The 24,260-nt window shown below is 32.3% G+C and overlaps 1 protein-coding gene across 15 annotated transcripts in view; it reads right to left on the reverse strand.

The window, feature by feature from the left end:
- The window catches only part of LOC130451859 (basement membrane-specific heparan sulfate proteoglycan core protein), a 243,593-nt gene that overhangs the window by 12,310 nt on the left and 207,023 nt on the right, over positions 1 to 24,260 (reverse strand). For 13 of the 15 annotated variants that reach the window (XM_056791193.1, XM_056791189.1, XM_056791188.1 and 10 more), the window contains 32 exons: positions 21,720 to 21,824; positions 21,224 to 21,463; positions 18,762 to 19,025; positions 17,865 to 17,924; positions 17,152 to 17,166; positions 14,568 to 14,795; positions 14,010 to 14,150; positions 13,687 to 13,935; positions 13,199 to 13,602; positions 12,829 to 13,134; positions 12,442 to 12,768; positions 12,236 to 12,381; positions 11,928 to 12,147; positions 11,571 to 11,711; positions 11,231 to 11,512; positions 10,951 to 11,159; positions 10,667 to 10,895; positions 10,416 to 10,586; positions 9,684 to 10,157; positions 9,362 to 9,597; positions 9,032 to 9,237; positions 7,933 to 8,223; positions 4,491 to 4,651; positions 3,744 to 3,918; positions 3,307 to 3,461; positions 2,803 to 3,209; positions 2,465 to 2,727; positions 2,227 to 2,407; positions 1,938 to 2,168; positions 1,651 to 1,832; positions 756 to 770; positions 248 to 412 (listed from right to left, as the gene is read on the reverse strand). In XM_056791193.1, the coding sequence (XP_056647171.1) occupies positions 248 to 412; positions 756 to 770; positions 1,651 to 1,832; positions 1,938 to 2,168; positions 2,227 to 2,407; positions 2,465 to 2,727; positions 2,803 to 3,209; positions 3,307 to 3,461; positions 3,744 to 3,918; positions 4,491 to 4,651; positions 7,933 to 8,223; positions 9,032 to 9,237; positions 9,362 to 9,597; positions 9,684 to 10,157; positions 10,416 to 10,586; positions 10,667 to 10,895; positions 10,951 to 11,159; positions 11,231 to 11,512; positions 11,571 to 11,711; positions 11,928 to 12,147; positions 12,236 to 12,381; positions 12,442 to 12,768; positions 12,829 to 13,134; positions 13,199 to 13,602; positions 13,687 to 13,935; positions 14,010 to 14,150; positions 14,568 to 14,795; positions 17,152 to 17,166; positions 17,865 to 17,924; positions 18,762 to 19,025; positions 21,224 to 21,463; positions 21,720 to 21,824 (6,879 nt within the window). The remainder of the gene's footprint in view (positions 1 to 247; positions 413 to 755; positions 771 to 1,650; positions 1,833 to 1,937; positions 2,169 to 2,226; positions 2,408 to 2,464; positions 2,728 to 2,802; positions 3,210 to 3,306; positions 3,462 to 3,743; positions 3,919 to 4,490; positions 4,652 to 7,932; positions 8,224 to 9,031; positions 9,238 to 9,361; positions 9,598 to 9,683; positions 10,158 to 10,415; positions 10,587 to 10,666; positions 10,896 to 10,950; positions 11,160 to 11,230; positions 11,513 to 11,570; positions 11,712 to 11,927; positions 12,148 to 12,235; positions 12,382 to 12,441; positions 12,769 to 12,828; positions 13,135 to 13,198; positions 13,603 to 13,686; positions 13,936 to 14,009; positions 14,151 to 14,567; positions 14,796 to 17,151; positions 17,167 to 17,864; positions 17,925 to 18,761; positions 19,026 to 21,223; positions 21,464 to 21,719; positions 21,825 to 24,260) is intronic. The other 2 variants (XM_056791194.1, XM_056791190.1) reach the window with 2 other exon arrangements.

Here is a 24,260-nt window from a genome sequence, read left to right on the forward strand (position 1 = left end):
ATATGAAACAACTGAATAGAGCATCAACTTATATGTAAATTATGTTCATGATGGAAGTCAAATTTTTAGGTTACAAAATTTCGCAATGTTTGAACGATCAAAACGTTTATTAATATTTTTTATTTCTATGTAAAATATGGTAGAGAAAAATAAAGTTAAATAACCTTGGACAATTCAAAATTGTGATAATTCAATAATTGTCATGAGCAATTTTTTATCATGAAAATATATTTTTAGTATTAGTTACCTTCTGCATTTCCTATTCTGCACTCTAGCTCGGCCCTTCCGCCTAGAGCTACTGTGAATTCTTGATCATGAGTGGGATACGGGGGTCTGTATGTTGTTGTGAAATGAGGTCTTGATGGTTCATTATCTCTCCAATCACCATTACCAGAGGATGTTGCATCTTCACCTAAATATTTCAATCATTACATCAACTATTCAATAAATATGATTTCTGATATCATTATCGTAAGGATATTTTATAGATACTGCCATAAACTAAAACTGGTTGACATATCAATTTTGTATTAGAATGTTTCACCATGCCTAAATCTAATTAAGTTATAAGTATTCATCTGGATACAAATACAATTTGTGTTAAGATTTTTTTCGACTATATTGAGTTATATTTAATAAAGTTTTCTATTTATTCTAGTGTCAGTTCTTTTTACTACTTATAAATATTATCAGTTTTTTGTTGTTAACATTTTAAAAGTGATGAAAAAATAATTTGGTTAATTTTGATAGCTTACCTGTTGATGGCCGACCTAAAGTCCAATTAGTAGGTGAATGAAACAAAAAGCATTAGATATTATTATTAAAATGTTAAATAACAGAAAAAGAACATTTATACATTCTTACTTATTCATTTCTTTTAAAGCTACTGATTCAACAAAAATTTAATAATAGTTAGTCTAGGAAATGGATAAAACTATAAACAAATAAATGAGAATGTATTATTCTAGTATAACTATACTCTGTTTAACAAATAATTTGAATTTATCTATACTTTATATTTTTTGTGTAGATATTTGATATAATAAACATAATATCATAGAAATAGATCAAATGTTTGGTAATGTTATGATTAATTAAAATATGTATATTTTTTTATTTTTAATTTATCAATTTTGTAATGAACAAATTATCGGTTAAACAAAAGAATACATCGATAAATAAAAACCAAAAAGAGTTAAATAATATGTAAAAAAAACCAATCAACCTACATTATTTGTTAAATTTTGAATTTGGTCCGTATTTTCTATAGTAATGAAAATTAAGTCTTATTTCCACAAACCGAATAGCAATTCTCTTAAATGTCACTATAAAATATTTTTCTGTCATTATAACTACTCAATAATGGAAAATAAGAACCAAATATGATTATTTAGTAAAGGATATTCCCTTTAGTAACTATTAATAGTCATGTTCTTATTTAATGAACAAAATTATCCAAGTAATATTCTTCTCGTTTTTATCTACATTTTAAATCTAATATTCAATTAAAAAAATACTAATTCACTTCTATATCCTGCCAAATTAAATATACAACTATCCAATATTAATAGGAAATATATTTAAGAAATAAAATTTTGTTCATATTATGTGAGATTCAGTCTTTTTCAAGTTCACTAAAAAAATACGTACCGGTAATGTCACCTCTGCTTGGTAAAACATCCACTACTAACTGAACACGTCTTGAAGCAAGTCCAGCACTACTTTCAGCTTTGCATAAGTACACACCCTCATCTTCTTTAGTGAGACGAGTAAATTCTTGATAAGCTTTATTTGTTAATGCTTGAGGTTGTATCCCGTATGAACGACTAGAACTAACAATTATACATCAGTGTTAAGAGTAACTGGAGAAAAATACTTTTGAAAATCTATTAAAAACAATATATTCAATCTGTGTGAAGGAGTGAAACAATAATTACCTATATTCGTCTTGTTTAATCCACGAAACCGCAGGTAATGGCAATCCAGTACCTTCGCATTCAAGACGTAATTGGTCTCCTATACCCCTGGTAATCACCTCTTGTCGTGGAGTAACTATAACATCCGGAGGTATGTGAACGATAATTTGAGCTGTAGCAGTCGATGAACCTGCTTCGTTATTAGCAGTACATATGTATTCACCTTGTTCTGATAGAGTAATTTGTGTGAATCTGCAAATAAAAACGTTACACTGTAAGTAAGCGTGCGGAAAAGATATCAACTGTTTACCTCAAAGCACCTCCGGCCATTTCCTCAACATTTGAACTCAGTGGTAAATTATTCTCTCTACTCCAGAATACTTCCGGCGTTGGAATTCCAGCTACAGCTCTACATTGTAAAACTGCACTATTTCCAGCAATCACGGTCTGACTAATACTAGGGTAAATTTCAAGTCGAGGAGCTTCCAAACCTAAAGATTTGTAAGATAATGTCAGACCTCATTACATTAGGTTATTAACGAACTTACGTATAACTTCTACTACGACAGTTGCTTGAGCAAGTCCGTTGACATTGGTAGATACACAAACATACACTCCACGATCTTCTACTTCGGCATTAGTGATGCGGAGAGTGGATCCATATTGTTTTGCGTTACGACCGAGTTCCCCTCCAAGCCTTGTCCATTGTACAGATGGTGGTGGTACGCCTGTAGCGTTACACTGTATCTCAGAAGATGCACCCTGGTTTAAAGTAATCTTATCAACGGAAACTGCAGCAGTGGGGAAACGACTGCAATTATACAATAATTATAATTAATACAGTAGCAAATTTCCGTAAAATTCCATAGAATTTGATTCAACTTACCCCTCTTGGCTCCCGGTAATTGTAACTGTAGCCCTGTTAAAACCTCTGGTGCCTGTTGTTGCTGTAACGGTACAAATGTAAACACCAGAGTCTTCTGGTGCAGCATTACGAATAATCAAATTCCCTCTCTCCTCGACGGAATTATAAGGAAGATCACCTCCTTGTTTGCTCCACTTTATGATTTGTCCGAAAGGTGTGCCTGAGCATCTCAGCATAACCGTATCTCCAGGGGCTCCTGAGAAAGTTGAAGGAGATATGTCTACTTGGACTATACGATCTTGAACTTCGTGAACAGTTACAGTAAATCTTGCGTAGTCAGTGCCTACACGATTCGAAGCTATGCAGTTGTAGTCTCCAGAATCTGATAAACGGGATTGGTAAATGCGGAATACACCGTTTTCGAAACGCTGAAAATGTTGAAAATATGTAGTCATAGTAATATTTGTACATTGCTAAATTAACAATAAAACTTAGAAACAAATAGATAAATATAAAAATATGTACCTGTCCTGGGCTTAGTTGTTGACCATCTGCTCTAACGATACTAACGTCGGGAGTGGGCACTCCAGTTCCGACACACTGGATTTCTACAGGAAGTCCTTCATTCACATCTACGTAAGGTTGTGATATTGCCACTCTTGGTTTTTGTTCTCGTGGAACTACAATTTAAAAATTAAAACTCAGTCTTTATTGAAAACGGAATGTTCAGATAAGGTGTCTATTCAGTACTGAAGCAATCAGTGAAATTGGAAGAATGGAGAAACAAACCTAAAAATAACTATAAAAAGTTTACCTCCATATTTGAAAGCGTTCCTGAGGGAAGCTTGCAATGCACAAATAAAATGGTTTACATAGAGTGACTAATATATGTACGTTATTAATAATTGTAACATAATACATTTATACTTATCTTAAACTTATATAAAAACTAGATGGCTCACCTCCCACATTCAAATCCACACTTGATGTAACTATGGTATATCCATCACTTGCTTCACATACATATCTTCCAGAATCTGATGCTTTTAGATCGGTGATTACTAAAATACCGTTTCCTTCGTCAATAGCTCGAGATGGTAAGTCTCCATCAGCTTTTCTCCAATTTATTCGAACAGGCTGGAAAAATTAATTGAGAGATTGAATTAATTCATAATATCATAATTCATACAATGAATGTAGGGCAAATACATTAAGATTTTTCATAAAAATATTTTGAAGAGTTCCAAAAATCATATTAAAGGAGATAAATCCTTAAGGCTGCATGAAATCATTCTTAATAATAATACATAGGAGCTCCCAGTCCAGAATCATTCGAATAACAGTTGATCGAACCGCCTAGAGCTATCTTGGAATCCAATTCATCAATAAAGTCGATAATCTTCATATTAACATAAAAGGAGAAATGAACTAGGAGATGTGGCAATTAAGTTCCGGATAATTTGCAATAAAAAACAAGCAGTTGAGTTTCACACAGGCTTTTGTAATTGACCTTCATAATTGTCTCCATTTAACCAATGCAACGAGCTCAACGTTGTTCCAGTCAGGGATATATCCCGTTATAAACGAATTGTGAAGAAACAAAAGGAAAACTTCGAATAAGATTAAGGAAAGAGCGTTAAACTTGAAAGGAAACATAAGGAAAGTAATAAATGTGAATGTATTAAGACAAAGAAAAAAGTTAGACTTACTCTTGCTGATAAAAGAGATCTAGCTGAGCAATTGTATCTAACAGTGCTACCAATTTCATAGATTCCAATGTTGGTATCTTCAATGGTAACGTCTATTGTTACTCTATTAGACATAGTTGTTGTTGGTACGTCTGGATATTCCGTTGTAGTAACAAATCCAACTGCAAAAAATGCGTATCAGTATAAGTCATAATAACTAAGTAAGATTCAACTTCATATTGAGTGAGGTGTTTTTAATATTTGAAGTAACGCTATTTTTATTTAAGATTATTCAATAAATATTTTTCCATTTCACATAATAGTAATATGGATATATGACTTAAACATTATATATATATATATATATATATATATATATATATATATATATATATATATATATATATATATATATATATATCTTTATGATATGAATTTATGATTACTTGTAAAATAAAATAGCAGAAACTTCATGTGGGAAGAATTAACAAAAACACCTTTGCATACCTTTAACCTTTTTAGAACACAAAGTTAGTTATTGGTAATTGCTTGTGAAAATAATATTTCTTGATAAGCAATCAGTGAATAATACTTTTTCGCATGAGAAAATTTATATTTAAAGCCCACCAAATAAGTAACTACTTCTAGGTGTAACTGTCATTAAGAAATCGTAAAAAAATAAATATCTAGTAAATTAGGAAAAGTTTGACTATTTTCTGAGCTAAAAATAAATACATTTTGCACTATAGGAGTTTGTTATAAGTTTGCTAAATTATATTTTTACAGAAAATAGGATTGTGCCCACTCTTATTCTCAAGACCTCTTTTTAACGAATAAATTTATTCAAGACCGATTTCAGTGGCATTATTAATGCAAATAGTTTTTTATTATTCATGCCGGTATCCAGAAATCTTATTTTTATCAAGCATGATCTTTACATAAAAATGATGCTTACGTATTCGGATGGTTGTTAGAAAGCACACGGAAACAAAAGACTAATAATATTATCAAACTGGTTATATACTTACTACCTCTACCTAGAAGTTCTAAATAGATTCTAGAGTTCTCAAAGACATTCATGTCAAAAAATTGTTAAAAAACCATAATTTTGAGTTTCATACCAACCTTTAACAATTTTTTAACGTTCGAATAAAATTATATCTACTCTGATACACAATGAAAACAAGGATACATTGTATACTCAATTATTGTTATGTATTCTACATAGAATACACTGTGAAAAAATAAAATATTTGAACAGCGAATTCTAGTGAAAATCACTCTGGAAAATTTATACTATTCAGTTTTTGCGTAATAGGGGAAATAAAAAATGAGTTTTTACATAATCATCACAAGCTCTCAGGATTAACACGAGTCTCCCGATCATGGACTTCAGTTATTACAGTAGATTTTCAACCATCATATATTTTAATAGATCATGATTTCTGATCCATTACCATACAGCATCATGGTAGAAGATTTTAGAAGCATCAGCAATGAATTTCTGTACTTATTCTCTTTCAAGTGCTTCCAATGTCTCTGATAGATAACTTTTATTTTGTTCTTTCCTTTTTTTGTATAAACATCAATCATTACATTTATTCATATCAATATTCCACTTGAGAGTAACAGCACAGATTCAGAATATCACATATCGTATGTTTTCGTAGCTTTTTTCAGGTAATAAACTTTTTTGCAGTTTCTGTCACTTCTAGAGAAGTTCAACTCTTCGTCAATATCCATCTTTTGAATTCTAAATTTCAAGGAATAGTAAAATAAATAATGACAGATTAAGAGTATTAACATATCTATTCGATGAAATGTTTTAGCAAATTAATATATGTATGTTTGGTTGCCTACACCATAGATTACTGCCACTATAATGCATGAACAAAATATTGCCATAGCAACGAATAATAACTTATTAGAAGTGTCAGTGTAAATTTTGACGTCAAAAAAGTGAACCAGAGTTACGCAATAAATTAAAAGAAAAAAGATGTCCACCGAAATTGTGAAAATCGAAAAATTGGAGTAACGAGCCATCATCAATTACTACCTGTATTTAAATGAGTTAAGAAGTGAGCAGATTTACGAAGATATGCTTAATATCGTTGGTGATCAATGTCCTTCGTATGCGACCGTGAAAAATTGGACTGCAAGCTTCAAAAGAGGTAAATTTTCCATTGAAGATGATGATCGATCGGTAAGGCCAGTTTCTGTGTCACTCCCCGAAAATATCGATGTAATTCATGACATGATTTTATCAGACCGTCGAATTGTGCTAAAACGGATATCTGCATCACTGAATATTTCATACGAACGCGTTCATCATATAGTTCACGTCAATTTGGACATGAGAAAAATTGCTGCAAAATGGATACCCAAATGTTTGAATGTTAACCAAAAGCGTGCAGGGGTAGAAGCATCGCGTTCGATCTGTGCTCGGTTTGAAAACGATGTAGACTTCTTAAACCGAATTGTTACTATGGATGAGACTTTGGTACATTTCTACAATCCAGAAATAAAGCAACAATCGATGGAATGGTGATACTCTGGTTCTCCAAGACCTAAGAAGTTTCGTGTTCAAAAATTTGCTGGAAAAGTTCGTGCTTCAGTTTTTTGGGATTACCTCGGAGTAATCATGATCGATTTTTTGAATAAGGGTAGAACAATAACTGGAGATTATTATTCGACATTACTGACCACTCTACGGGAAAAAATTAAAGAGAAAAAACGCGTAAAGCTATCCAAAGGTGTTTTGTTTTTGCAGAACAACGCCTCTGTAAACAAATCTCATGTTTCCATGCAAAAAATTCGTGAGTTAGAGTTTGAATTACTAGAACACTCCCCTTATTCACCAGATTTGGCTCTGTGCGTCTATCATCTTTGCTTAACTGAAAAAAAGTTTAAACGGTCGTAAATTTTCTTCCAACGAGGAGGTAATAAAAGCTATGGAGGTCTAGTTTGTAGAGCAAGAAGAAACATTTTTTTTTGGAAGGGTCTAGAGAGGAGAATATATTGAGTAATAAAATATTTTGACATTGAAATTTTGTTTGGTTCTATAGTAGGCTATTTTTCAATATATCCTCGTATAACACTATACTTTGGGTTGCAGACTATGATAAATTTATTGATTAATAGCAAATTTTTCATTCATAGGGGTCATTTATTAACGATTTCGAGTTTAAAAGTTTAAAAGCATAATCAATGGATGGTCGACGGATAATAATAGATTTTATTTATTAGAAGCGACGTAAGGAGTTACTGTCTGTAGTTTTTTTCCTGATTGATATAATATCGCGCTATTTTTCCGATTCGCGTAAAACACAAAACAAAATGTGAACTTATAACAAAATATATGAGTATACAATGCTGAGTAAACACGAAAACCGCTTGACTTCGTATTTACTTTACGCCTTTAAAAAACAGTAAGCATTTTTCGCAATTGTGATTATCTTCAAACCTGATGGAGAAACATAGACGTTTATACTGCCAATCTCCGTTCGTTGCGCATTCCTAACAACGCATCTTATAATTTCCTTGTTAAAACTCACGATATTCGTGAAATTTGCCTCAGCACCTCCTGAGTACCTTCGGATTTCGATATCGTAAACGTTTAAACCTTCAATCGTTATATAGAGATCCGGAGCGGATGGTTTTCGAAATTTACAAGAAAAATTTACTTGTTTGCCGATTGGAGCCACTACTTCAGAGGGTGATATTTCCATTTCGATACCAGTCGTTGTGATATTTACTGTTTCGAGAAATAATATTATACAAAGTGTCTCATGAAGTTTTGCAACGTTTACTGTAAGTAGGAGATACTTTAAGTGGGGGAGATCGAGATATTATTGTGGGGACGACTATTGAAATATACAAAATTTCTATTCTCTATAAAGCACTATAATATATTCTCATATTGAACCAAATTGAATTGAAAATGTTACTTATTTGTCTCCTAGTTACAGTTAACTTAAATATGGAGTTTTTGAACTACCTGTATCATTGCGAATTATGACGAATAGTGATTATTGTTGATTGTTGGTATGGATTGTGAATATTTACCTTGTTTCGTTTATTGAGGATGTGGCGGCTTGTTTCATGTGAGAACATGTTGTCGAAATGTAAATTATTGTATATAACATGCATAACACTACATAAGGATATCTGAAAGTAGTCACATCTTTTTCTTTAATTGACTTCACTCTTTATTACTCCACATATCATTTTAGACAGACAATAAAATGCGAGGAAATACTAAAGATGTGAACATTTCAGATCCCAACATTAACATATTTCAAAGTCGAGTGGAACTGTTCCTGTAATGTTCGTCCCATCAAGATGATGATGTATTTTCTAAATGTGAAGTAGGACAAAATAGAATCCGTTCCACTCTCTTCTGAAACTGATGCCATCAATACACATACTCATTTTCATACCTACCATGAATAATGATTACTTATAGAAAAACAAATCAAATGGATTCTAGTTATTCTTCAGAGGACATCAGAGAATAAACATGCAAAATGAATAATGCCACAAATCTTCCACTAACAACTTACCCTCAAATTCGCAATTTCTGCCTGTATATTCCGGTTTGCATTGGCAAATTACCCGGTAATCAGGTCCCAATTCACAACTTTCTTCGTTATTGTTACAAGGGCATTTTGTACAAGATCCTAATGGACGTGATTCGTCGAAAGTTCTATCTTTATAGTACCCAGCATCGCACGACTCGCAGGATGTACCTTCGTAGCCTTGAGGACACCTATTAAATGAAATGATTCAAAAATATTTTTTTGTTCAACAAAAAAAGTTCAATCCTATTTTTATCACTTTTATTTTTAATTTATAGTTTATATTATTATAGAGATTATTAGTTTTCAACTCACCTACACACTTCGACGCTGCTGGCTCTAGCGTTACCGGTGTTTTGTTCCACGGCAGTATCCAAAGTAATATCACTCAAATATGCTGTACCAGTATCACTGGATTGAGTTGCTCGAATCAGAATGGCATCAATTTTAGCAAGAGTTGTAAGAATGTCTTCACGAGAAGCTGGTCTAGAGCCTTGATTACGATCTAAACGGAACCAATTGGCTGTTGGATGCAATTTAACTGAAACTGGCTACTAACACAATATCTTTAGATTACATCCTTACAAATGTTGAAAATAATATGCGTAAAGTAATGATTACGGATAATTATACTCACGTTAACGATGTCTTGACGTTGTTCAGTAGGATGAGACCAGAATATTGTGATTCCATTACCGATAATGATAACGTCCTTGTCAGGAATGTATTTGGCTTGTGGTCTCTGAGTATATCTCTGAGAATATTCCAAATTTCCACCATACGATTTAATTTGATTTCCAGTAAATGTTGCAGGCAACGACCAATACATTGTTTCTCTATTACTAGGCAAAAATCCGTGGCTGATTTCGTTCATATATTCGTTAATGTCGAAGTTTTCAGTTATTCTATGACGTAAGAATTGATCAGTGATAGTGAAACCGTGATTTCCTGCTGTGATTTGGTAAGGGATTTGCTCACGGTACAAATTACTTTCGATACATTCTGAGGATATGCCAGAACAGAAACAGAATTCGCAACCATCGATGGAGCTGGCGTTAAGACCGAAAGAACCGATTCGGCATCGGTCACAGTTGTTACCTTCCACATTAACCTAAAAGGGTGTCAGTTCAAATAATATATTTTCTAAACCATTTTGAAGTATAACTGAGTCATAATAAAGGTAGTTAGTTAAAAATTCTCATAGATATAAGGCCATGAAATTATATTATTTACTGAAAAATATTAGATCTTAATTGTTGGAATGAAGCAAATCGTTTATAAATTATAAATTTTTCCATAATTGCATCTGAAAAACTTTTATTTTCTCAACAATGATTGGTAATTGGTAATAATAAGATTATCAACTTACTTTGCAAGAACACCTGCCATCTCTGCATTCGGACGAGAGGGATCCCCGTGGATCACAGTAACACGGTGGAGGCGTTCCTCTGTACCTACAGGGTACTCCATTACTTGGATCTCCAGTGTATCCAGGCAAGCACTCATCACAGTAGTCTCCGGTGGTACCGTCTTTACAATTCTAAAAAAATATTAAAGGTCAATAAAATATTTTCATGTACAATTCAAGTAATATTGGAATTGTAGATTAATTCGACTTACTAAACAAATTCCGGTATCAGGATCACATTCATTAGAATATCCGTTACAATCACAAGCTTCACATAGCCCGAGATAAAGTCCACTTGGTGTTCTGGTATAACCTACATCACAATTTTCACAAGATAAACCTGTGTATCCTTCACGACAATGACATTGTTCAACTTCGACAGCTCTTTGATTAGAACCTGTATTTTGTTCGGTGGCAATATCCAACGATACAGAAATCAACCTGTAATTTTTTTGTTAGTAAAATTTCTTGTATCAAATGAGGTGAGTATACTTACGATGATTCTTGTGTATTAGTAAAGTATGTAGCTTTGATATAAATGGCTTCAAGATCAGCTAATACCATCAGAAGGTGTGCTCTATCAGCGATTTGACCATCGATACGTTGCCAGTACTGCTCTAAAATTGGAACTGCAAAAGTTTGCGCGCCGTTGGGGTTTTGTTGAGTTTGGTTGCGATTGTAATACAATAAATTGATTTTGTTTTTCTGTAATTAATAAATATTAGTATTTCCAATTTTGACTTAAATCACAAAATATTTATTCAGTAGGTACTTACGCTGACAAGCTCCACATCTGCCGCATTATTTCTAGAACTTTGACCACCTGGTATTGATTTGTGACGTAGAGAGTATCTTAAATAACCGCCGTAGGATGTCAGTTTATTTCCTTGATAACGTGAAGGTAGTGACCAATAATAAACATCCGAAGTTCTAAAACCACTATACGATATTTGTCGATCTCGTGAATCTAATATTATGCCTTCTGTTATTGGAGTTTCTCTATTAAAGTTATCGACTAGTGCGAAATTTTGTCGGGATGAGACGAAAATTGTTGAAACCTAAAACATAAACATGAACATATCGTTCTTCCATTTACTATTGAGTTTCAGCTCTCACTTGTGATCTATACCAATTAGAGCTGGAACATTGGGAAGTTATACCCATACAGAAGCAGGAGACGCAACCAAATTGATTTGAGCTACTCAGATGGAATGATTTTGCCTTACATTGGTTACAAGTGGGACCATCAACCAAATTCTAGAAGTAATTATAATTTTTATATTGGTGTTGCAACTTATAACGTGTTTTTTATTGATATCACTTACCAAATTATTTTCAAATGTATAGCAAAAAAAGAGAAAATTTAATTACGTTTTGTACTATAAAAAACGCTCATAGTGTTATTGTCTGAGAAAAAGTGTATCACAAGATGTTATTAGCAGGAAGAATACTTTACAAAAAAATGCGAAATACCTTGCAACGACAACGTCCATATTGGTCTGGTCTGGAATCGAGAGAACCGGCAACGTCACAGTAAGGTGCTGGTGATGGTATTGGTTTACAATAATCACCAGAGACCAACGGGTTGCCTTGGTAGCCAGGTGCGCATTTTTCGCATCTATTACCTACATACTCAGGTGGACAATTACATATTACTTCACCGTTAGGAGCGAGTTGGCAGGATCTTCCAAACCTCAAAGAACCACTCATAATCAGTATTATTCATATATTAGTTTCATTCTCTATTATTGTAAAAATATTTATTTTCAATAATAACTTACTGGTTTCCTGGAGTAGTATGAGGACAAGGACATATTTGACATTCTCTTCCATCGTTATACATTCCTGGTGGGCATTTCACAGGTTCTTTGGTACATAGTCCTAACCAAGGTCCGTTACTTTGTCTTATATAACCAGCAGAACATTTCTGAAATATATGAAAAAACATAATTCTGATTTAAAATCGTTTATTGATTAACACGTTTACTTCACAAGAGGTTCCAGAGTATCCAACGGGACAACTGCATTCTTCAACATAATTAGCTGGTCCTAATCCAACATTGGACAAACCGGCCGAATCCATTTCGACATTATTTATGGTAGTATTCAAAGTTCCTTCATTGTATTGGAGTTTGATGAGGATGTTTTCAACGTTTTCAAGAGCCATCATGATTTCTTCCCTAGTTGCGATCTTTTCACGGGAATTGGGTGACCTTTCGACCCATTCACCTTCGAAGAAGCGTACTCGCATCCGTTCATCAGAATTTGGAGCAGGAGAATGAGTAGATACGTGAAGTAAAGTGTATCCATTACCCTATAAAACAAAGACATTATTATTTATAATAAAATACCCTGACTAAGCCATAATAATTACTGTAATTATAACATTAGGTCCTTGTAGTGGTGTTCCTCTATTAGAGTGTCTGATCCAATAGGTGAGATATCCTCCATAGCTCTTGAGTTGATTACCACGATAATTTTCTGGCATGGCAAAATATGGAATAACGTTTAACTGGTTCAACTGGGAGCCTTCTGGTACTGTGGCTAGCACACCTTGAGGTCCATAAGGAGATAATTGTGGTTCTCCTGCAGTATATATAGGTTCGTCTCTTATATCCACGGATCCTGAAGGATCTACTCGTGCTCCAACGTATTTGAGAGCATCAAAGGGAGGCTGGAACTGGAAAAAAATCATTACATGTAATAGATGGAGTGAACCACTAATTATAGACGGAAAGTCTTACTTGGAATGTGAATAGATCAGCGGATCTACAGATGCTAGTATGACCAAAACAGAAGCATGAAATGCATTCTCCTTCACTTCTAGCTTGCGCATTGAAGTATCCTTGCCTGCAGGGATTATCTTGTTTGACAACCAAAATAGTATCAGGTACAGCCAAAATGGCGCCTTTAATATTAAGTCCTTCACAAGTATAAGCTCCTTGATCTTCAATCTGAATATTTTCACAAATCAAGGTACCGACACCGTTACTGCTTGTCATTCTACATTTCGAGGGAACGTGTTTCCAATTACGACGCCACACTATTTCTGGAGTAGGAATGCCTATGGCAGTGCAAGATATTTGGAATATATCACCTACGTTTAGGTTAACCATTGGAGGAGGTGGTTTTGATATTACTGGTTTACCTGAAAAGGAATGGAAAATATGTGATTGTGAAGTATGATGAGGAGTTAGTTTGGTCCTAATGGTTTCTAATTATTAACACTTACCACAACCAACTTCATCGCTACCATCTACACAATCACTTTGACCATCGCAGTGATAGGTTTTTGGAATGCATTGATTATTGGAATGGCAAGAGAATTGATGGTATTGGCATACTGAGCCAGGTGGGTTGGTACCACAGTTTTCTTCGTCGGTATTGTCACCACAATCGTCATCTGAATCACAAGTCCAAGCTTTGTAGATGCATTTTCCGTTTCTGCATTTGAATTCATTCGGTTCACACCCTTCTGGTCCTGCAAAATAATGTGTTAATATAATAAAACAACTTATCATTACTTTTTATTAATTTGTAGATATTTCTACTCACTATATCCATCCTCGTCGGAACCATCGGTACAGTCAAATCGGCCATCGCGAATTTTCGATTTTGGAATACAATCGCCGTTGGAGCAAGTAGCTTCAAGTGTTGAACTACATCCTGAAGGTGGAAGTGTTGGTCGCGGAGGTCCTGAAATTTAGTAATAGTATTTTAATTCCACATCAATGCAGTTGTTTCTAAACACTAATCATATGATAAGAGGGAAAATATAGATGGTTAAATTTGACCAACAAATCACTTTTTCACATACATGAATTGGAAAAATAATGACGAGTTTAGTTGTATAAAAGCACTTACCATAAAAGAGTAATTATTCATAAGCATGAAAACAAAGTAATGTCAATATTAAATATTTTAAGAGATTTACTATAAATTATACCTGGCCCTTTATAATTAAAGTGAAGTGGAGGTAAAATACCAAATTTGGAATTTGATGGAGAAAAGTCCATCCCATATCGTGCTGCATTGTGAAAATCGACAAATTTAATAAGTAAAAAATAAACTTTTTAACTACGAGGTAAGCTTAGAAAAAATGTTTATACTTACTTCGAAGTACAGTGAGAGGTACAGCAACTCTTGTTCTTGAAATGTCAGCTGGGAATCCAACGGCAACGCAAAGATATGTTCCCGCATGTTCTAATTGTATATTCGGAATAGTAAGACGACCGTTAATATCTGTTGAGCCCGGTGGTAATGGAGCTCCGTTAGCTCTAGTCCATTGAACTTTAGCTCGAAGAGGACCTTCGTCTCTGCACGTTAATACAACTTCTTGCCCTATATAGCCGAAAAGTCCAAAAATATTTACAACACCGTAATTAGATAAAGATCATTTGAGAGCGTTCCCGAACCTCGATTTTAAGCATGCAAAAGATTCTTAGGTTAAAACACAAAGTCAAAAATTCGGAGTAATGATTCCGATTCTACTAATACTAATTATAAAATCCATAAACACGGGGAATTTTGCGACTAATCAGAAACAGTAATTTTATTTTAATATGATAGAGGGTAGTAATTGTTTTGCGTTTTAACCTCAAAGTATCTAAATTAGTATTATATTACATATAAGATTTTTTAAATATATACAATAGTGTTGATAGTTTCAAAGAAATAGCTATTATGACCTTCTTCCAAATTAACATTGAATACAGAATATATTTGATTATTTAATTTTACTTGACAGCTATTCATCAGTTATTTTTCTGTGTGAATTATCTAAAGTCTAGATCTAGAACCTTCTCATTTCTTCTCTTAGTAAGTTAAGTTCCTTTCAAAGGAACCGACCGATATAACAATAAATATTTGTGTCAATTTTTGTTTGGCAATGAAAAGTTGCAGTAATTAAAATCGACCTGAAATATGGTAAACTGAGCATAAAAATTTGCTTCTGGGTAAATGAACCGATGCAAAACAGCAACATTTATAGTGAAATAAAAGAAATATTTCGCTTCTTACAAATATCGTTTACATATATACATTTTGACATGGTTTAGTGCTCAAATTTGACAAGGAAACTTGCAGCATTAGCTTTGACACAAATTAATCACAGCTACAGATTCCATTTAACCCAGTGTTGATAATTTCATAGAAGTAACAGACACGCTCGTAGTATGAAGTTTATGTATACAATATGTTACTATATTGATACTGTTCTGTTATCTTGCATAAAATTTTCATCGGTGGTTAAGTATTAGTGGAATTAAGGAAAAAAGATGATTTTGTACACTTTCGTTATATATAAAAGCCTTTGTTTGGTTAAGTGTGACATTAATAACCACTTTAAGCAGGCGACATGATATTTTAACTGGATGATTTCAGAAGTACATGACCTAACCGATATAGAATTTATAGTGATAACCAATGTCGCTTTAATACTTTCACAGCGACTGGTATTTTTTATATGAAACGTCACTCTATTTGATAGCTTCGATACGTTAGGGTTTAAATCACTTTTATAGCTCGGATGTGTTACAATAAAATAATCCGCGCATCTTCATGTCAGATTTCTTATGTCTTATTTTCGAATAAAAGACAAATATCTTCCTGTGAATTCGTTTCATTTCACCTTTCAAATGAAACTTTCCGTACTAAATTGAGAATTTTTAACGCTAAAACTTTTCCTGTAACGTTTTCAAACAACTACGTAACTAAGAACTTGTTACACGACACTTTATTCCGATGTGTATGAAGATTTGGTTAAAATATTTTTTTCTACTTTCGAATTAGTTGATATTGACTACGTAAAACGTCAATTTTACGGCAGTTATAAAAGATGGAGTGAGAATTATTGAATGTTGTTTATTTTTATTTTTCAGCATGTAGAAATTAATGAAATGCCCGATAAAAAGTGATAATCTGTAGACTGTAGTTTTGTATGGAAATCAGATAGGTTAAAACTAGGGATATTTAATTTTTATCGAGCTCCAAAATTCTTACTACACAAAATGAGAAAAAAAAAAAAAAAACAATAGAAAATAAGAATGACGACCAACAATTGTAAATTATTATATGGACTAAAATATTTCTTTTGTGTACTTCTAAACTTTATAATAAAAATCTGCTGGTAGCTGGAGTTAATAAATTTGAATGAGCGTTAATTTTACTGGAAAAGACGCTGCAAATTATTTCATTGGAAGAGTGTATATTCATTTCTAAAAAACATTGAATGCTGTACATATATCTATTTTTAAAACACTTGCTATTGATAATGTGAACAGCCGCGAAACATGAATAAAATCTCCCTTGTCACTTATTGATAGCAACGATCTACGTGGGACGGCAATATTATTATCCAATGGATGAGAAATAGTCACAAATTGCCTTATTGTTCGGATAAAATTTTTTAATTTTGTCAGAGCTACGTTTTACCGATATCAAATAATCTATCAAATATGGAATATTATTAGTACAGACTAAAGATATTTAATTTTAAATTTATATGGAGTAGAACTAACCAAATGGTTTATAAAATTAGTTTTAACCCATCTTTATAAAAAATAAATTTTGTTTTACTGGCGACAGAATGAAAATATTAATATAGCTTTAGAAAGTTTTGGGGAAGAATGAAATTTCTATAATTAAAAATATGGAATGAATGATGCGTCAATCGTCACACGAACCCAATAGTACTCACCAGTTTTATACATGTCTGTACGGCAAACACAAAAACATATAATTAATTAAAACAATGGAATTTCACAAATGTTAAAGGGAAAACACAAAAGAAAATTTTACTTTTTCATAACAAACAACTATTTATCAAAACACTTACTGCTTATATTTTTGTTTTGGCTATAGATAAGTTTACTTTCTTTGCAATCTTTTTGTCAATTTGTGCCGAGAAGAAAACTTTTTTTTCATATTTATTTTACTTTAATTTTTGCTATTATTTGGGTTATTATCCACACCTCACATCTTCTAATCATTGCTTTATGTGTGTCTAGATCTTTCTCTTTATATTTTGGCGTTCCAGCTTCCCCAAGTTTCTGTGTTTTTCAATTGGTACCCGATTGATACCAAATTACATTCCACTCGATGTTTGTTTGTCCAATTACATTACTTTTTGATTCTATTCAAAACTCACATAATGTGGTAAAATATTCGATATTTTGTTCCAGCCGTTGGTTTTTATTATATTGAACAATTGTAAATATTTGAAAAAAGGATGTGTAAGATAGTTTTTACAAAAATGTCTTTTGAACAAATAATGAAAAATACTACATTACAACAATCTTTTCACATACAAAAAAATTTATTAAAACAGTTGTGATGAAAAAGTAAAACTCAATACTTTTACGTATGATAGAAAGTTGGTAATTGTTAAATCAAAATAAAATTTGTACTTACGTTCTCTCTCTTCAGTGCCATTTGGATAAGTTCTTAAATCAAGCTCTTGAGGATTGAAAGCTGAAACCATAATAAATATAGATTTACCAAATAACATAATTCTAATAAAATCCAATACAACTTGTGGTAAAGCTTCTTATTTCAATTTAACATTGCGGTCAGTGAGTAAATAAACAACTAGTTTTATTTTCCATTATTTGAACAATTTCTAATACTTTTGTTCCGCCCCTGAGTTATTTATAAATCAAAATACTTATCACCACGCCACTTTGTAAACTATTATGACTATTGAAGCCCGAAGCCCTCACTATCAAAATGTATCTTGTCAAACAATGCGCGGTAATTAAATACTTGCGTTTACAAGAGTTGACCTCATCGCAAATTCACACAGATAGTGAAAATACGCAGATAGGGCACCCACAGCTACTACAAGTCTTTTGCCACAGTATAAACCAGACGTGAGAAAATTTTCGTTCAATACTATTTACTATGGATCCATTTATATGATGTGGAGATCAAAATGAAGAGTAAGGAGTGAAAACATGGAGATTCACAGCCGCCGAAGAAATACATGATATAAGTTTTACCAGAGAAGTCATGCTAACCGTATTTTGAGATATCAAAGGTGCAATTCCACAAGATTACCTGCAAGTGCACCCATTGTGCCAATTTAGTTCAGGGAAGTTTTAGTTTCTAGTTAGTTGAGCAACGATTGGTAAACGATTTTTGTTTGATGTTTTCTTCGAGACGTATTGGGCCAGGGGCGGAGCAGGGAAATAAGGCCACTTGTTGTTTCTGTGACCTATCTTATAGTTGAATATTTAAAACAACATAAACATTTCTAAATATAAATCTTGTTTATAAAAGATTCTTTATTTAAGAAAAACAGTAACTTACAACAATCCGTTTCATCTGACATGTCGTAACATTCGACTCTTCCGTCGCAATATTTAGCGCAATTATCTCCAGATTTGCATGGTTGCATACCGTATGGGCAGTTGAGACCGCGTGGTGTTGTGTCTGGAGGAGAAGTAGGACGTTCAGTTGGACAGTTATATTCATCAGAACCATCATTGCAATCATTTTTGCCGTTACAACGTAAATTCATGGGAATACAGTCGAAATTGTTATTACATTGGAATTGATTACTGGGACAAATTGCTACAAAATAAATAAAAACAAAACAAAAAATAAAAATAAATAAAACATAAAATAAACAGTGCAATATAAAAAATACATGCTAAGATTTTAAAAACACGGTGCAATAAATAATATCCATTTATAATATGAATGAAACTATTAAAAAAATATTGGAATAAACATGGGTGTTTTTGGAATGATTTTTTTTTAAAAAACCTGTTAACAAACTGATAATAAATATTGCAAAGGTATATTTGTTTGTGAGTTATAAATCTGTATCGGCTTTTTAAGATAAACAGTACTTAAGTTAACTTTCGACCTCTGTGGAGTATTGGTGTAGAAGTAGTGTAAGGTTTGGCTTGCATTCTTTTTTCACTTAAACTATCACTAATGGAATAAATGAACATAAGTACGACTGAAAATATAATAATCCATGCAGAAAATATGAACGTTTTGACCAAATTCCACTATGGGATAAATTAACGACAATATGGGTCAAAATACTTACTAATATTACATTACAAATGTTCTATTTATACGAATGTCGGTAAACAATTACGGAGCTACATAGATTTTGAAGTTCTCGAATATACTTTATACTTTCTATCCATTTAAAATGTTTTGTCATACCAGCGTTTTATATATTTTGTTGAAGTGATGATAATAAGGAATGTTAATAGGTTAGACGGTATTAATTGTAGGTTAATTCCATAGATTTTGAACTAGTAATACTCATATTATGGATCTTACTTTTGTCAGTTGTTGAATAGAACTAATATATTGCTATCAATAACAGTGAGTATTATATTCGAAAACATCGGATTTCTACATAATTATTATTATTATCTACCCTAACACTGACATATAAAACATCTAAATATTCACAATACCATAAATATAGAAAAAAAATAATTTTTCTAACCGAAACAGTTTTGCTCGTCTGAAAAATCCTTGCAGTCATAGAAATTGTCGCAGCGAAGCGCCGCGGCGACACAGGCGCCGTCGTCGCACTGGAACCACTCAGGCTTGATGCAACTCCCTGGCCAAAAAGGCCAGAACACGAACATTTTCAACATTGTTTAAAATAAAATAGTATGAACATCAATCAGAAACCATGTCTAAATTGAAAATAAATTATCATGATATATTTTATTGCCTCTTAATCTTACGATCGAAGGTATTATATATCACAATTTTTCGAAAAGAACTTTCAAAAATTCCATTTGCTGCAACGATATCTTCCAAGAGGTTTTTCCACATTGGAAAATAATATTAAAGACTCCCGCTTTAGTATCAAAATGGATCTGTCCATTTCCAATCCTATGAATGAACTAAGTAATGCAGTAAAGATGAGTTAAGAGCAATTGTTAATTGTTATTACGATTATAATATTAAGGTTATGTAAAAAATAATGTTATTAATTATGAAAAATCATATTGAAACTAGGAATGTTCTTAGCCGATAGGGTAGGTCGCCAAGGCAGAGGCAATAAAATATATTAAGTTAGTTAGACGAGGATTTTAAGAATTATTTTTATGTACCTAATTAGACACGATTTCGGATATTTACAATATCAACAAAGCATGTATTTTCATTCAATCAAAGATCTATATTAAATCTGTGAAATTAAGAGACAATATAGTTTCACTGACCTTTCATTTTAACTTAATATTGAATACGCGGTTAAATGTACGTTATAGCAACATAACAAGCTAGCGTATTGGCTAGCTTCTACCTCGAACTCTCCTCAGAACAATAACTTGCTCACTCGCTCAAAAGGAGCACAGGAGTTTTCTTTTGAATCTGCTAATTTTCTGCCACTAGCGCACCGATCTTCCTTCAGCACTACAATGTACAGAGAAAGGTTTTTCATCACTACCTTATCGGTTTTTTCATGGGAATTTCCGTGACTGTGAATGATTTTTGTCGAAGGTTTAATGCCTAAATAAAATTCCAGTCTTTCAGGCAGGTTTTTTGACGTGGAAAACCGCAAAGTCTTATACATTATCGATTGTGTTTTATGCAGCCACCTTTGACAATAGCAGATCATTATTTCTTTTGTACGAGACTCCACTACCGACAATCTACAATACACTGGTTTTAATACTTTTCTTAATCTTGATGAATGAATTTTTGTCATTTATCTTTTGCTACTTACATAGAAAGGTCGATAGCTACGTTGTCTCTTAATTTAACAATTGTAAAAATTATTTACTTACAACAGTCGCTTTCATCTGAATTATCAGGACAGTCAGCATTGCCATCACATTGTCTAAAATCGTCAATGCAGCTTCCATCATTACATTGATACTGTCTGGAGTTACATCTGGGAGGACTTGTTGGTTCAGCGCAATCTGTTTCGTCTGAATTATCAGCACAATCGGAATTACCGTCACATTGTAAACTCTTAGGAATGCAGGTGTGATCAGAACATTGGAATTCACTCTCTCTGCAGTTACCTTCAAAATAATATAGAGCATTAATATGTTTTTTCAAAAAGGAAAATTAGTTGAGCTATACAAAGTACCAACTGCTGTAATAAGGTCCAGTTGTACAAGAAGTTCTTAGGGTTATAATGACTTATTGAATATGCATCCACTAACTAGTGAACAATTGCTATTGCTATAAATCGCTATAAACATAAATTAAGCTTATTTGAGCATATGCAGCAAATCATCAAGCAAGCCAGAATTTAAATGCGTTTTTAAGCCTTACCACATCCTTCTTCATCCGATCCATCTACACAGTCCGGGTAAGTATCACAACGGAAAGTGATAGGTATACAATGGTCTCCACAATCAAATTGGTTGCTGTCGCAGCCTGTATATAGAAAATTTTTGTAATTTAACATTATTTGTTCCATAGCTTTTATTCTTTACTAATAGTTGCAAAAAGACACGTTATCAAATTTACTACTTTACAAAAAAAGGAATAGTTAGATGATATTGGTAGATTGATTTGATTCTTTTGATGTTTGGTAAATACTTGGTTGTTCAATAAGTTTTATTGAACGCCTGTTATGTCGATATTAACATTTTGCAACTATTATTTCAAATGGGTCATACCATTATATGTATTTTTAAAAGAATACCATTTCCACTGATTAATAATCTGTAGAGATTCTTAATAATAAAGTTTCATTATTAATTTTTGTAGCTAGGATACCTTTAATATATGATACATACCATAACAAAACAATGAATGAAAAAAAAAATATAAATAACAGAAAAATTTTCAGGAGTAGAAAATTTTTCGAACCACATATTGTTAGTATAATGGATATTTATAATAAATTCATGGCTACTTACTTAAAGCGTAGTAAAATTGAGTATTAACGTATAGAGCAAAGCTTAAACATTTAACTATACATTTTAATTTTTCATTTGATTTTTTTATTGGTAATAAAAAATTCAAATAGAAAAGTCTCAATTTTACTAGTTCGTCAATAAATAATTTATTATGGTCAATGCTACTAAATTCCGGCTTTGAATTCATCTTAGACAAATATTGGGCAACTTACGTAGTATCTCCTCATGGCGATTTAAATAGAATTTAGAATCGATTCCTTACTTTTTTCTAAGCAATGGTATTTTAGCATTTAAAAAAAAATATTAAATTTCGACACACCATATTATAGAAAAAAGTAGAATGGAAGATGTTCTAAATTTAGATCTCGAAGTATAATTTTGTTTAGTATTTTATAAAGTGTAAATAAAGAACTTATTTAGTTAATAAAAACAAGGCCGTTCCAAATCAGGCAAAAAAGTAGTTAATAGAAATAGTTTATAGAAATGTTAAAGTTGTAAATTTTTGGTAGATACTGAAACAGAAAATCTCTGCATGATTTTATAAAGATATTCAGCTCATAGCTACAATGTGGAATAAAATGTTTTTTTGTTTTTTCTAATTATTTATATTTCGTAGAGACTGCATCACTGTTCATAGTGTTTTTGAATAGAAATGTCACCTTACACCTCATGAAAGTGTTATTACTTTTCTATTTACCGATAATACTTTTAGTTTGAAGAGATTATTCAAAAAAAGACTAAATAATAATTGGCATTAGAAAAGAAGAGGATCTCTTCTCAGAAATATTTAATACTTTTTCAATGCCACGTGTAGTAGCACTGGTATCATAAGTAAATTTTTTATGATACCAAGAACTGATTCCTGGCTAAAAGAAGAAATTAGCAGTAAATTATGGCTCCTAATTAGAGCAGCACTACGTATAGAAATCTTAATAATTAATTAATGCGTATATAAAACCGGAACACAAATGTAAAGTGGTCAAAGAGACCCATTAGCACATCAATTATGTAAGTAGTAAGTAAAATCAAAAGAAAATTAATTAAAAGAAACTGTACACGTTGATTATAATCTATTCAAAGCATTTTCGAAAGCAGAATCAAAGAACGATGTCAAGAAGCAGCAAGACATAATCAACACAAATCCTACGAATCCCGTTGTAGAAATTATCACGACTGGAGCTCCAACAACATTATTAGAAGCTAAAAAGTGAAGCTTACCAGTCTTCACATTCGAGTTAATTATGAAATACTTCTCAATTGACGACATCGAACGAAAGAGGAATTACTGCAGAAGCTAGTACAAGAAGACCAAGGGAAACTATTCGAAAAGAAGAAAAAATAATTAGCAAAATCTAAAGATTGTTACTAAATTACTGTAAGTTCTGAAATTTAAGTGAAGTGTAATGTATACAAATGTAAAAATACAGGGTAATCCTTAAAGTATTTCAAAACAAATTGGTGTAGATATTGTAGTTCCCAAATAAAGAAGATCGTTGAATGCGTGACTTATGCAATAATGATTCAAGTATAGTCTTCAGGAACTGAATATGTAGGCAGGTTTAAACCATTGGTTCATTTATATTCGAAGACAAACTTACATAGGAGCAATTATTTCCAAATTACAATGCAGCTAAGTTACCTCCAATATCTGATTCCAAGTCCTTCCACATATTGTATTTGGTTTTCGACGAGATTATATAGATTAGTCCAAAAGGTCGCTGGATTTGACATCTGTCATTATATTGGGATGGAAGAAGTATGTAAATAGAGCACAAAACAAAATAGAATTAGATGTGGATTAATTTTAATCATTCCAGAAGTCATCAACAATATACTTAATAAATGTGTTCATATATTGGTTATTTATTTGGATAGAAGTTTGATGTCCCTGAATAGAGAATTTGAATCACTTTCAAAATAGGCGTAACATGACATTTATGGTTATATA

This window comes from Diorhabda sublineata, chromosome X, assembly GCF_026230105.1.
Source record: "Diorhabda sublineata isolate icDioSubl1.1 chromosome X, icDioSubl1.1, whole genome shotgun sequence".
NCBI lineage: Eukaryota > Metazoa > Arthropoda > Insecta > Coleoptera > Chrysomelidae > Diorhabda > Diorhabda sublineata.